Consider the following 14,409-nt stretch of genomic DNA (forward strand, 5'->3'; position numbering starts at 1 on the left):
GAGAGCAAGAGTACAGACAGGTAATCTCAGCTAACCTCAATATGTTAGTGAAAACTATCAAAGAACGACTCGACAAGATGAAACATGGAACTATTTGACAACATATTAGATTTTGTAATGTTCGCCTATTCACGTAGACATACTGACACACAATTCTATAATGTACAAAGGTACAGTAGCATTTGTCGAACTCAATAAAACTAAATTAAAATAAACATAAACACACATTCAAACATAAACCATAACATTGTAAACATAACAAAACGTCAAACCTTTTCTCTTTTTTCAGTAGAATTTATTGAGAACTCGTCAATGTACCTCTCAACTTCTTGAATGCCTTTTTGACATCCTTATTTCTGATACTATAAACAAATGGGTTCAGCATAGAAGTCCCCATGCTGTACATTACACTTATCCATATGCCCTTATCAAGCGAGATGACTGAGGATGGACGGACATATGTAAAAAGTATAGGCCCGTAGAAAAGGGCAGAGGATGTGAGATGGGAGAAACAGGTAGAAAAAGCTTTCCTCCTTCCTTGGGAAGTCTTTATCTTAATAATGACTACAGTGATCTGACCATAAGAAATTACAATACAAAGAAAGGGGGCTAACACAACTGCAGTGGTCTCAGTGGAGAGAGCAAGCTCATTGATGGTGGTATCTGAACAGGAAAGCTTTAGAAGAGGCGGGATATCACAAAAGTAGTGATGGATTTCATTAGAGTCACAATAAAGTAACTTGGAGGCTAAGACACTATGCAGTGATGCGTGTACTGAGACGAACACCCAGGAACAGCTCATGAGTGATACACAGAACCGCTTTGTCATAACCTGTGCATAATGTAACGGACGACAAATTGCCATATAACGATCGAACCCCATTATTCCCAACACAAAACTGCCCATATTGCCAAATGAAAGGAAGAAATGTAACTGGGTGATGCAAGCAGAGAAAGATATGGTCCTCTTCACCGACAGGAGATCCACCAGCAGCTTTGGCACAGTCATTGATGTCAAACAGACATCTAGACAGGCCAAGATGCTCAAAAAGAAATACATTGGTGTGTGAAGTCGCGAATCCATTCTGATGATAGTAAATATTGTTAGGTTTCCAAGCAAGGTGATAGTATACATAGTGAGGAAGACGAAGAAGAAAAGAACTTGCTCATCTGGGCGACTCTGGAATCCCAAGAGGATGAATTCTGTGGCAGAGCTCTGGTTTCTTCTCTCCATATCTGGAAGAAACAAAACAATGGTTTGGTAGCCTCACACCTGTTTTTCCACTTTCACCTGCCTTTCACAGGTGTCACATACCCCACTTTTCAGTCAGGGAAAACCGGATAAAAGGAGAACTGGCAGGCACCTCTCACTCCACATTACAAGTAGTTAGGTGCATGTTGATGGTGTGTTAGGAGTCAGACAATCCTTTCAGAGTAACTTTTCTGGATCTGGAAGAGGGATCTTATTTTTTATGTGTATATATACACTGAAGAAAACAAAGGTTAAAGTGATGTTATAGTGAGGTGAAAATGTCAGTTAAAACATAACGTTTTAAACTAAAGAAAACACTGAAATTCACCAGTTATAGTTACCTCCAGAAACTTTAACTCACTCCCTCACTATTGACAGTGTTGTCATCAATTATGCCATTTCAGATATTGCTTTGATGTTATCAATGATGACATGGAACGTATCATGAGTAATGTAAATTGTGAGGTCATAATTAGTGCATGGTGAGGGCACAGGGAATTTCTAAGGTTTTTTACTGTAAAATAGGATAATATCACCAGGCCTTACTATCACATAACTTTAACCATCATTTTGTTCTGTACTATTTCGAGGGATTTTTCAACGAATTGTAATATTGTATTACCATACCCTACCATACCAAACCTGCGCACGGCCTCCAGCAATGCCCAATGTGTCTTATGGTCAGAAGTGAAGCTGTTGACCTAAAATTCTATTGTCAGATGAGGTATTTAACAGACACATCTCATGAAGACAAATAATAACTAAACAATATGTTTGAACTTTATTCAAGGTTTATAAGTTCCCAATGTCATTCATTTCTTCAGACCTATTGCATTTTGTATACACCTCAATACCAGTAAATAAACAGTACAATACCTATTTAATGTGGGTAATTTCACGGATATACTCCATGATCTGAGTCTTATGCTTGCTGTGAAAGGATGCGCCTGTAAGTGCCTCAGATGTTAGGGAATATTGGGTCACTCCGATCTGTGCCAGCCGCCGCTGGTAGCAGGGTAGGCAAGGCAGCACTCCAAGGTCCATTGCTGACAGGAATTCTATTATCAGGATAGTCTCATGGCTTCGATCACAAGGCTCAGTGTTACAGCAATCAGCATCAGCTCTCTGACCCATGATGACACGTATGTTACAGTTGCACTGCCTGACACTAGGATTGGAGGATGATTCGGTTCACTTGGATTGTTTTGGAAATGTGGAGGGAGGCCTAGAGAACCCTCTCCACAGTCTGGTCAGAGCCAATTATACTCCAAAGTTAGTCTTCCCTGGACTTCTCCACAGTCAAGGCACAGCTGAGCAGTCAGGTGCTTCTTCCACTTTGTTAACAGATCATGCAACAGGTAGACCCATGGCTCTCCAGCAACATGCACAAATTTAGGATGATGTCCCTTCACCTCTGGGAGACTGGCTATCAAAGATACCAGCCATGTATCTCAGAAGTCCTTTGAACATTATGTAAATCACTCCCTCCCTTGGTCAATGAAGAACTTAAAACTGAAACCAAGTCTCATAGTTTGGGTCCTAACTTTATACACATTTTCCAGACAGAAGATTTTGATCCCATTGTCAGTCTTTAGGAATGAATTTAGAGTAGTTTCCTTTACATGGTACATTTTCCTTGTCAACAAAGATGGATCTCAAAGAGGGTAAACAAAGCTGGTGCTAACTGAAGCACTGAAAACATGAGCACAGTGAAACATGAAGACTCTGCGCCTGGCTGCGATCAGCCTTCTGAAGTACTTCTGAAAAGATAAATGGGCCAGACCCTGCCTATAAGATTTCCTCTCTTTGACTACAGAATCAGCTGACTCTCCTCTCCTTCCTCTTTATCAGCCCAATTGGCAGTGCTCAGGAAGACCTAATCACCAGACCCTTGCTAACAGCTCACAAGTGTTGCAGTCCTGTCTTCATCCTTCCACACTTGATTTTCTGTGACTACAAGCTCAGGGATGCAGGTAGCGCACATCCACTCTCTGGGAAGGCTATATCTCAACCTCTGTCTTGTACTATGTCCAAAATGTATCGGAGAGGTCTCTGCCGCACACTCAAACAATATGTAGTCCTTCTACCAGTCACTAGTCATACAACACGCACACCACACACCCCTGGGCAGGTCAGTGCTGGGACGGGGTTTTGTAATCAAGTAGAACTTTTCATGTGGGGGGCCTGTAGGCACCACACCTGAACAGAAGAAAGGTCTGGTCTGTACTATCAGTCAAAACCAACAGTGCACTTTCACAATCACTCAATGTATGTGACCCATACCATGGAGAGCACACCAGTGTTGATTAGAGAGCACTCTTAATGTGTCCCTGCATGCCACAGAATTAGGCTGTGTCTTAGAACCATGATGAAAAATCTAGACCACATTGTGCCAGCATGATTGAGTGTGCTGGGCCAATAATAAGCAGGATACCAATTAACCTACAGCTGGGATCAGTCAGCAGTGCAGGCCTGTAATGTAATACAATACACTGGTCTTTTCCTTCCCAACAGTAATGTAGTTTGAGGTGGAAACCAGTGCGGGCCGTAAGTGCAAAGAATTTTTCCTGAGGGGTTATCACATGAAGACCTTCACATAAACATATATTTGGTGGAGGCAAGATGCAGAAACAGAATTTCCCTCTGGCAACAGGCACAATGTGGAGTACAGTATGACATTACAGTTGCCACCCAAGCCCACAGGTTTGAGCAAGCATCCATCTTCATCCGGAAAGAGTACCAGCGGTCATTGCTGCCATTTGCCTGAAAGAACTCTATTTTATCAGTTTTTTAAAGATTTACTGACTGCCCATCCTTTCACATAGGTACAAAATAAGTAAACCATCTGGATCCAGTAATTGCTGTTTTGTTGTCATGGTTGTCTATTAAAATGCATGCTGTTATCTCAGTGTCTCTCGGTTAAAAAGGTTCAGGCAGTCTCTAACCTAGCTTTTCGCATATCCTAAGAAATAGGAATGTAAGGGCCATATGTACGATAGTTGAATTTTGTGACTGGAAAATTGCGACATATTGCGATTCACAATTTGCGAGTCGCAAAATTCAATGTACAACAGTGTCTCAGACACTTTGTGATCCCCAATGGGGTCGCAAATTGCATGCCTCATGAATATTAATAAGGTTGTCGCAATTTGCGACCCCATTGGGAATGGCTGGCACACTCAGGGATGGTAGCCTTCTAGGGTCAGCAGACCACTGTGTCTGGGAGTGCTTTGTCAATAAAGCAGTTTTATTTAAATGCAGCCCGGAAAATGGGATGCATTTAAAATATAAATATGAAACATTTCAGTTTTATTTTTTAAGGGCATGCAGTAGACACTTAGACCACTGCCTGCTCTTAAAAAATATTTTCACATCCATTCCCAAAGGGGAAGGGGTCCCGTAGGGACCCCTTCCAGTTTGCAAGTGCCTTACAACCCTTCTGAGAAGGGTGGTAAACTGCGAGTGTTTTGCGACCGCATTTGCGGTCGCAAAACATTCATACATGGGTTATGGACACGCTATTAGGAAGGGACGCCCTTGGGCCGCCCCTTCCTAATAGTGAGTTGCTAAACCTATTTTGCGAGTTGCTAATTGATTAGCGACTCACAAAATAGGGTTGGTACATTGGGCTGGCCTATTTTGCAGTCGCAAAGGGGCCGAAATCCCCTTTGCATCCGCAAATAACGGTTGTACATCTGGCCCTAAGTTCTCAGCCCTAGCATTGGAGTTCTGAAGAGTTTAGAAAGAACACATTTTGTGCTTGCGTTGTGGTAGGATATTTCAGAGCCTCTTCAGTTTGTAGTACTGGACTTTTTCTTTAAACTTTGTCTTTACATTTTTTGGCTTCCTAATTTTGTATGTTTCTATCAAGCTCCACAGCTCTACATCCAGCTTCCCTCAAAATGTGGAGACACCCTGAACCAGAGGACTACAACAGAAATTCTTCTGAAATTGGGATACGCGGACCATATAAGAATGTTTTGGCCTTCTACGTGATGTCTCACCTCTAGCCAATACTATGAATTCATAGTAACTCGGATTACAGCCGGTCCATAATATTCTATCTGAACCGCTCAAGAGCCAGGAATACACCAGAATTGGAGTTGTAAGGAGATGCAGGCCGGAGCCTTGAGGAGAGAAACTCAATTTAATCTTCTCTCTAGACCCCTTTTGACTATTGCGGTTTCATAGCGCTGTATACCCTGCTGTGAGGCCCGACAATAGATTGACAGGTATCCGCTACACTATATTTATAGCGCCTGGATGCAACAGTTTCATTGCAGTGTGTCCTGTTTTGGAAGCCTGTTAGCGTCATGCGTGATCAGCCGAGGTTTAAGCTACTGACTTCATTTGCTTTGTGTATAGTTCAAGATGGTGTGACAGGTGAAGGAGTGAGACCAAGAGCCTGGGAATGGAGAAGCAGCTGGTGGAGAAGAGCTGGGGTGATACATTAAGACGGTGGAAATATCATTGTCACACAAGAAAGAACCCAACAGCTGACTTTTCCAGCCTGCACCTCATTCTTAGTTTAGTAAAATCAGAGGACTTGTGCAAACATCCTCCAGCACCTGGCATTGTCTAGTGCCCCTGTTAACCAGATTCTTGATCATCAAAACAAGTAGAGGTGCACCAGGTAAAGAAGTCCATTTAAGCATATTTTAACTAATTATTTATTTTTCCAACATCTTTTCTTGATTTATGTACAAGGTCCAGCCAACGCGTTTGGTCCCATAAACAATTGGGACTTCATCAGGGCTTAATCTCTCGTGAAAGTATGTAGCACCCCAGTTACGTGCAACATCATAGTTCCAGCTAAGTAAGCTGGTGAATCAGGATTCCCACAGGGCAACGAGGTGCCTCCCTGTTTGTTACCCTGCTAAGTAACAAACTTCTCAGTCTCAGGCAGTTCTATCTATCATGTCTAAATGTCATTGTCTCCTTTTACGAAGAAATAAACAGAAAAGCAGCCACAATATTAGAGTTCACACAAAACAATATAGTTCCAAATGAATGACAGCAGCAACTGTTCACATGAGTCACACAACCTGCTTTTGCAGGATTCCTTACCTGAACCTTACAGTTTCTATCCAAGGATTGCTGCCAGAAGGAACACGGTCTTGCCAATAACCAAATAATGCCAGCGGTTTTATAACTCCGGAAAGCAACTAAACTTGCTTTAATCTATTAGGAACTTTTTACATGTTTTACCCTCCTTTCCGGAAAAAAAGTGCATGAAACAGTGAGCATGGTCTCATTTGGAAAAATCTTATTGTGTGTTTGAGGAAAATCCAGGCTGTTTCTCTTAGGGACTGGATGTGGAAATTGCATATGTGAACCCAAGAGCTTGGAAAGGTAGTGGTCCTACACGGATGTCCCTGAAGAATACTTGCCTAATATCACACAATATGTTCAGAGAAAGCTAGGGCTGAATGTGATCTTTATGCATTCTCTCATATTACTAATTCATCACTAATCTTTTATGGGTTCCAGCGTAGCGTGCTCCTTGCCGAAAAAACGCTTGAGCACCCCATCAGGGGTAACATGCACTATATAAATTCAAGCCTTCTTTCCCTCCTCTATCCCTCCACTATCTTTCTCAGTCCAAATAACTGACTAACATATCCACCACTCAAATTACTTTCATATGTCACTATACTAATTTACCACTAATGATTTATGGGTTCCGGAGTAGCGTCCAACTTGCCGAAAAAGCGCTTTGACGCCTTGTCAGGGGTAGTAAAGGCTATATAAATACACATACAATACAATACATGCACCCTGCTTCCAGTATGAAAAGCTTATGGCAAAATATCATATAATGCGGATGACACCATCAGTGATATGACCAGTGACATCTTCAATTAAATTATTTGAGATGCCGTAAGTGATGTCATCAATGATATCTTTTAACATGTCTAAAGCTGTTGTCTTTTTCCAGGCAAGGAATGAAGACAAGAGGGTCCTTATACAAGAATGGAATTATTTAATTAATGTATGAGGTAAAAGCCCACAGCGTTTCAAATGTCGGCTCCAACAGCCACCCAGGAGAGCTCAGGAATATTGAGCCAAACCCTTGACAATCATATAGCACAAAAAATACCCAAGCATCATCAGTTCTTAATCAAGGCAATTTTTATTTCAGTTTAAGAAATTTTTAATAAATATTTTAAATAAAGTAACAGTACATATGTTATAAATTTTTAGAAAACAGGCAAATACTATATATATATATAAGGAATACATAACATATGCAATAAATACTAATCAGAATGATAAGAGGGCTATAAAGAAAGGAGGGAGGAAGAAATAGGTAAAGTAGCAGGAAGAAAACAAGAAAGAAAGAAGATAGAGAAGAAAAGGAAAAAGGAAAGGGAAGAAGAAGGAGAGAAAAAAGGGGAAAAGTATGTGGGAATAAATAGAAGGCACTCAAGAAGGAGATTTAGAAGAAAGATAGGAGGTGAAGGGAAGCCAAAAAAGATCAGATTTAATTTTTAGGGGAATAGAAGAAGAGGCAGCAATAGAGATCCTATGTTCATCGCATACAAAATTCCACCAAGTATGAACAGAAATCTTAGAATTATCTTTCCAACACGATAAAATGACTTTGAATGCAAGAGAGATCAACAGGTCCAACAATCTTGCAGAAGAAGATATAATATCAACATCAGCGGATAAAGATCCTAGAAAAACATTCTGTAAAGATAACGGAGCGGAACAGGAAAATATGCACATACATGTCTTCCAAACTTCTTTCCAAAATGAAAGGACAAGGGGACATTCATATAGTAAGTGTTTAAGTGTCCCAGTATCTTTAGAACATGACGAACACAATGCAGATGAAGTTTGGGAAAACTTATGAACATTAACAGGTGTAATAATGACTCTATGATAAATAAAAAAGAAAGATTGAGTAATGCGAGCAGCAATAGATGTCTTAAACAATTTGGACCAGATACGATCCCACAACAAAACAGAGAAGTTAGTGTCCAGGTCACTTTCCCTTGCAATCTCAACAGAGGATTTAGGACGATCTTTAGTATTTGAAGTCAAAATTGTATAGACATATGCAACTTTCAGTTGATGGCTGGAGAATAAAGGATATTGAGGAGTGGTAGGAACAAAAGAAGGAAAAGCAGCTGGAAGTGAGAAAGAGGCTAAGTGAGATAGAATGGCAGATGTAATAATGGTGTATTCATTTATAGAAGAAGAGGACAAGTCAAATAACTTTTGCAATTCCAAAAATGGAAGGACAGAGCCATCAACAAAAAACTGATGTACAAATACAATATTCTTTTCATTCCAGTGTTTGAAATAAAATGTTTTACCTTTATAACGAAGGAATTTGTTATACCACACAACTGATGCTAAAAAACATTGCAAAGGGGATAGGTGAGAGGAAAATACATTGGATAGCACAGTTTGGGAATATTTTAAAATAGGGAATTTAGTCAAAAAAGAACAATTTGACATAAAAACAGTATGTTGAAAGGAAAAATCCTTCAGTAGAGAGCGTTCAAGGAGAACCCAGGTAGGAACGGGGGTATCATTAAAGTCATAGGCCAAAGAAAAAGCTTGTCTAATCAGGAAGGCTAAGTGCTATGTCTTAAAATTTGGGAAACAAATGCCACCTTCAGATTTAGGGTGCATCAGCTTATGCATAGCTATACGAGGGTGTTTATTATTCCATAGGAATTTGGAGCAAAGAGCAGTTATGCGGGAGAAATATTAATGGGGAATTTTAAAAGGAAGCATAGAGACAGTATATAAAATATGTGGAGCAATCATCATTTTAATTGTGTCCAAACGACCCCACCATGAGAGAAATAAGGGAGACCAACTTTGAAGAAGGGATTGGATTTTCTTTATGAGAGAAGCAAAGGTAAGCTTGAGGGTTTCTTTCAAGGAAGGTGCAAACCAAATACCGAGGTATTTAATTTTGGTGGGACACCATGCAAAGTCAGTATTATTAAACATGTATTGATAACATAAGGTGTTGAGTGGTAGAACTTCAGTTTTGGAGAGGTTCAGTTTATAACCCGATATAGAGGAATACAATCGGACCTCCTCCAAAAAAGGAGGAAGGGAGGATTCAGGGTTGGACATATATACCAGCACATCATCTGCATAAGCCGACAATTTAGTTTCAGTAGAGGATAATTTAAACCCAGAAATCTTGGGATTAGAGCGAATTCTTTCTAGGAAAGGTTCAAGACACAAAATAAATATTAGGGGGGACAGAGGGCATCCTTGTCTAGTACCTCTAGATAAGGAAAAAAAAAATGAAAATTGATTGTTAACAAAAATACTAGCACGTTGTGAGGAATAAAGGAGTTTGACCATTGAGATAAAAGAGGGACCAAAGCCAAACCATTGTAAGGTATGGAACAGGAATTGCCAATTGATACGGTCAAACGCTTTTTCCGCGTCTAAGGAAAGAGCTGCCAGAGGGATTTTAAGTTTTTTACTGTGAAAAATGACATTGGAGAACATACGGGCATTATCAGCAGCAAGTCTACCTTCTACAAAGCCTACCTGATCAGTTTTGATTAGACAAGGGATAAGGGAATCAAGGCGTAAAGCCATCATTTTTGCAAATATTTTGCAATCATAATTAATTAAAGATATAGGGCGATAATTTTTACACTGGGAATGATCCTTGTCTGGTTTGGTAATGATAATGATTAACGCATCCAAAAAGGATCCAGAAGCCTTTGCATCCAAAATAAACGAGTAAAAGAGTTGTAAGAGTTTTGGAGCAAAAAAGGCATGGAAAGAGGAATAAAACTCCACGGGAAGGCCATCTGGGCAAGGTGCCTTAGATTTTTTAATCTAATGGCCCGAGTTACTTCTTGGATAGTAATTTCCTTTTCCAAGAGAGCAAACTCATCCGGAATGGATGGGGGAGAAGGAAGACCTTCAAAAAAGGACGTTAAATTAACATCAGAAGGATGCGTGTCATCAGTATATAAGGATTGGTAATAATTATGAAAAACTTCAGCAATATCTGCATCCGCTGAAACTAATTTGTTTAGAGAATCATTAAAAATTGGACCTACATTTTTACATTCTGACTTTACTTTCAAATAGTTTGCGAGCATTTTCCCCGCTTTACTTTGGCCATCATGAAATTTGGATTTAATTTTAAGAAGAGTGTTACATGCTTCATTAGTAATAATCTTATTCAGCTCTGTTTTGGCAGAAATCAAATCTTGAAGGGAGGAGGGGGATTTAGAAGAATAATACATGTGTTCTAGGATTTTGATTTTCTGAAGTTGCTCCTCATATTTTTTCCTATTGAGTTTCTTTTTGTTAGCAACATAGGAAATAGTAAACGCCCTGAACGCAGCCTTAAAGGCATCCCAGTTGTTAGGAATGAAGGTGTCAGAGGGATTATTAAAGGAGAAAAATTCTTCAAAAAACTCCACACTTTTCTTCATAAAAACCGAGTCAGATAAAAGAAAGGAGTTAAATTTCCAGCGACTAAATTTGGAAGAAATAAGGGAGAGGTCAAGTGTGGTAAAAACAGGGGCATGGTCGCAAATAAATATGGAGCCAATTACAGAATTGAATTGAATGGAAGGGATTAACGATTTACTAACCATAATGTAGTCAGTCCTAGAGTGGGTGTGATGAAAAAAAGGTATATTCCAACACATCAGGGCTACACAATTTCCATGAATCAAATAAAGGACGCGAGGCAATGGCAGACTGAAAACTCTTATGGGACTTATCGGGTTGAGATTTACTGGAAGATAGTCTATCTGAGAAAGGGTCTAACCATTGGTTAAAATCACCGGCAATAATAAAGTCAGGGCAATCAATGGAGGAAATCAAAGTTTTAATATTGTTCCAAAATTTAGGGTCAGGACGTGCCGGACCATAAATATTTAGCAACACCAGTGTCTTATTATGGATATTCACCTTAGCCATTGCCCAACGTCCTTCATCGTCATTTTGAGTAGAAATAATCTGTACATTTAAAGCTTTATGAAATAAAATAGCGGCCCCCCCTTTTTTATGGACAGCAGGAGAAAATACAACTTGACCCACCCACTGCCTTTTCAACTTTAGAGATTTAATATCAGAACAATGCGTTTCTTGAAGAAAAACAACCTGTGAATTGATTTTAGATAAATGAGACAATACCTTTTGATGCTTGACAGGATGACCAAGACCTCGCACGTTCCAGGAGACAAATTTACACACCATGGAGGGAAGAGGAGATGGGCGACACGTGAATTGAACATACGGTAAGGGAACAACTACGGAAAGGGGAACAACAAAGACAAAAAGCACATGAGGTGGGAATTCCCCGGACATTCTCGGCACAAAAACACAATTGACTACGATTCAAAAAGTACACCTTGAAAGAAAACAATTGAGGAAAAGACTGCATAGGAACAGAAAAACATAGAACAAATAATAAGAAGAAAAAGCAACCCATAAAAGAAGAAAAAGGAAGAGAAATAGAAAAAAGAGGAGAGTAAAGAAGCAGAGCAAATAGAAGAGAAAGAAGAGTAAGCAGATCAAGGCACAGGAGCCTGATCAGAGAAAGATAGAACAACCGAAACGTATGAGGCATGGATACACCAGACCGGGGACACATCCCCACGAGCGACCAATAAAGGACATGAATAGAAAAAGATAGCAGAATGTAAGAGCGAAACCTCAAGAATGAGAACAAAGACCAGAAGAAAGAGTCAAAAGAGGATAAAAAGAAGATGAGAAGAGCTGCAGTATGGAAGAAAGAGCAATATTAGAAAATTCGGCAAGAGGAACATTAGTTGGCACTGTCCATATTTGAAGGTGAGATACTCTGAAGGTATGCGTGGAGCTTTTGAGGATCATCAGATGAGGAGGTGTGACCATTATGAGTGATCTTGCAGAAACATGGAAGTAGGATGCCATATTGAATGTTGAGCTGTCTCATGAGAGGACGAAGATTCAGAAATTCCTTGCGTCGGGCATTCGTCGCTGATGAAAGATCTTGTGAGATAAAGATGTTATGGCCGGACCATTGAAGACGTCTTTTAAGTCTGGCGGCTTTCAAGACAGACATTAACTCCGTGAATTCTAGGAAAAGCATAATAATACCACGAGGTTTAGTAGAGTTCAAGTTTATGCTGCCCAGGCGGTGAGCCCTCTGGATGTTAAGAGGGTATGACGCAGGTTGGAGGTTCAAAAGTTCCTGTAAAAATTTTCGTAAGAAAGACACCATGTCAGGCGCTTCCAAATTTTCTGGAACACCATAAACGCATAGATTATTCCTACGATTGCGATTTTCCAAAGCCTCCGTGTATAGCTTAAGTTTATGGATTTCTTGCTCTAATATTGGAATTTTGACTGAAGCATCCTGGATATCGCTAACTCTTTGCTTCAAGTTTAAGACCTTGCTCTCCATAAGAACCCAACGATCCTCAATTTGTTTAAGGCGTTCATTAGTAGCAGACATAAACGGTTGGAGACCTCGAACCTCCTCAAGGATGGAGTCCAACACCGGGTTTGGTGAAGATTTTATGGGAGAAGGCGGGTCATTTTTAAGTCTTTTAGGCTTGGTACCTGTTTGAGATAACTTCGGAGTATGAGAGTCAGTAGCCATGTTTGCAATGAGAGATAAAACAAAGAGTACCAGACAGGCTGGATAAGCAAGATGGACACAGCCCAGGTTAACACGTGGTACGACTGAGAACAGAACGCCACTTGAAGGCGATGAAAAATGGCACTCAGGTCGAGCAACTAAAACCACGGAGGGTAAAGCCAAAAATCACAAACCACAAGCTCTGCTGAAAAAGGACCTTGAGGAGATATCTCAATGAGAAGTCATAATAGGGCATTAATAGAAATTATCCGCCTCCATAGGATGTATCATAGGTGTTAGCTTATTGAAGTAATAACTCAAGAGGTATAACAACATTAGCAAAGATACTGTTGTGTATGGGGCACTCATGAGAATACTTCAAAACCAGTAGAGGAAGCGTTTCCAAAATGGCGGCAAGCATTCCTTTGAGGCACACACCAATTGAGGAGAAAAACAGCGAAATACATGCAGCGCCGTTCAGACAAGAAAGTTATAGCATAGAAGCAATGTAGGGCAGCGCGGTGGTGCAATGTTAGATTCAGGAACCCCTCATATCAGCAGCAGAGTCAAAAGCTGAAGAAAACCTAAACGCGAGCTCAGCGGCCAAAATGGCGGCCACCCGCGTCACAGAAAAGAGAGAAGTTACCGTCGGTAATTAGACACACCACCGCTGCAGAAAAATGGCCGGAAACAACATCCTCACGGTCTCCGCCGTAACTGCAGCCGTCTCAGGTCGTAGAAAGACGGGGAAAACAGCTCTCACGGCATCCGCAGAAGAAGTCCGTAGCGGAGAAGCTGTCCTCACCAGCCGGCGCGCAAGCCACGCCCCCAATCAAGGCAATTCTAACAGAAACTTTTCAGTAACATTATATCACCTATATTGTACTTTAAGAGACCTCAACACTAGAGTTATAGTAACCCATGCACGCCCTTAAATTGCCAACAGACGTTGGTGAGGACGGTATAGTCAACTGAAACCTATGTCATCACTCCACAATACTTAAAGGGTGCAGCTATGGTCTTTATCAATAGGAAATATTGGTTAATGCTCCACTTCATTTTTTTTTTTTTTTAAATATATTTTTATTGCAGGAATTAGTAAATCGTTACAACCTCCAGCGACAAATCCCGCAGGGCCAAACGTTGTCGCAGCGCTATGAAGGAGAGAACATGCCTGGCCATGCCCGTCCCCCTTCTGTCTTCCGGGCCCCGGAATTCCCGGGCGATCTCCTGGGTGAAGGTCTGGAGCTGCGCCGCCAGATAATACTTTTCAAAGTCCGGCACCGCAAGCCCCCCCTCATCTTTCGGCCTCATCAGGGTCTTGAGGGCCACCCGACGGCGGCCCGAGCCCCAGAGGAATCCGACCATCATAGATCGTAATAGTCGAAACGTGGCCGGTGGGACCCAGATCGGTAGTGTCCGGAAATAATATAATAGCCGGGGAAGCGCCACCATTTTAAGCAGAGCGATCCGTCCCGCCACCGAGAGCGGCAGCGTGGCCCAGAAGTCCATGCAGCCTCGAAGTGCTCGAGTGCTGCGGGCAATGTTCCCATCCAGGAGGTCGGATGGGTCGTGATAG

At 41.0% G+C, this 14,409-nt stretch overlaps 1 protein-coding gene across 1 annotated transcript; it reads right to left on the bottom strand.

The window, feature by feature from the left end:
• Positions 1–295: 295 nt before the first annotated feature.
• LOC147673457 (olfactory receptor 1f45-like) lies at positions 296–1,234 on the bottom strand. The gene has a single exon (XM_086945510.1). The coding sequence runs from the start codon at positions 1,232–1,234 to the stop codon at positions 296–298; it is 939 nt and encodes a 312-aa protein (XP_086801636.1).
• Positions 1,235–14,409: the final 13,175 nt, after the last annotated feature.

The sequence above is a fragment of the Lissotriton vulgaris genome, chromosome 12 (genome assembly GCF_964263255.1).
Source record: "Lissotriton vulgaris chromosome 12, aLisVul1.2, whole genome shotgun sequence".
Taxonomy (NCBI): Eukaryota; Metazoa; Chordata; class Amphibia; order Caudata; family Salamandridae; genus Lissotriton; species Lissotriton vulgaris.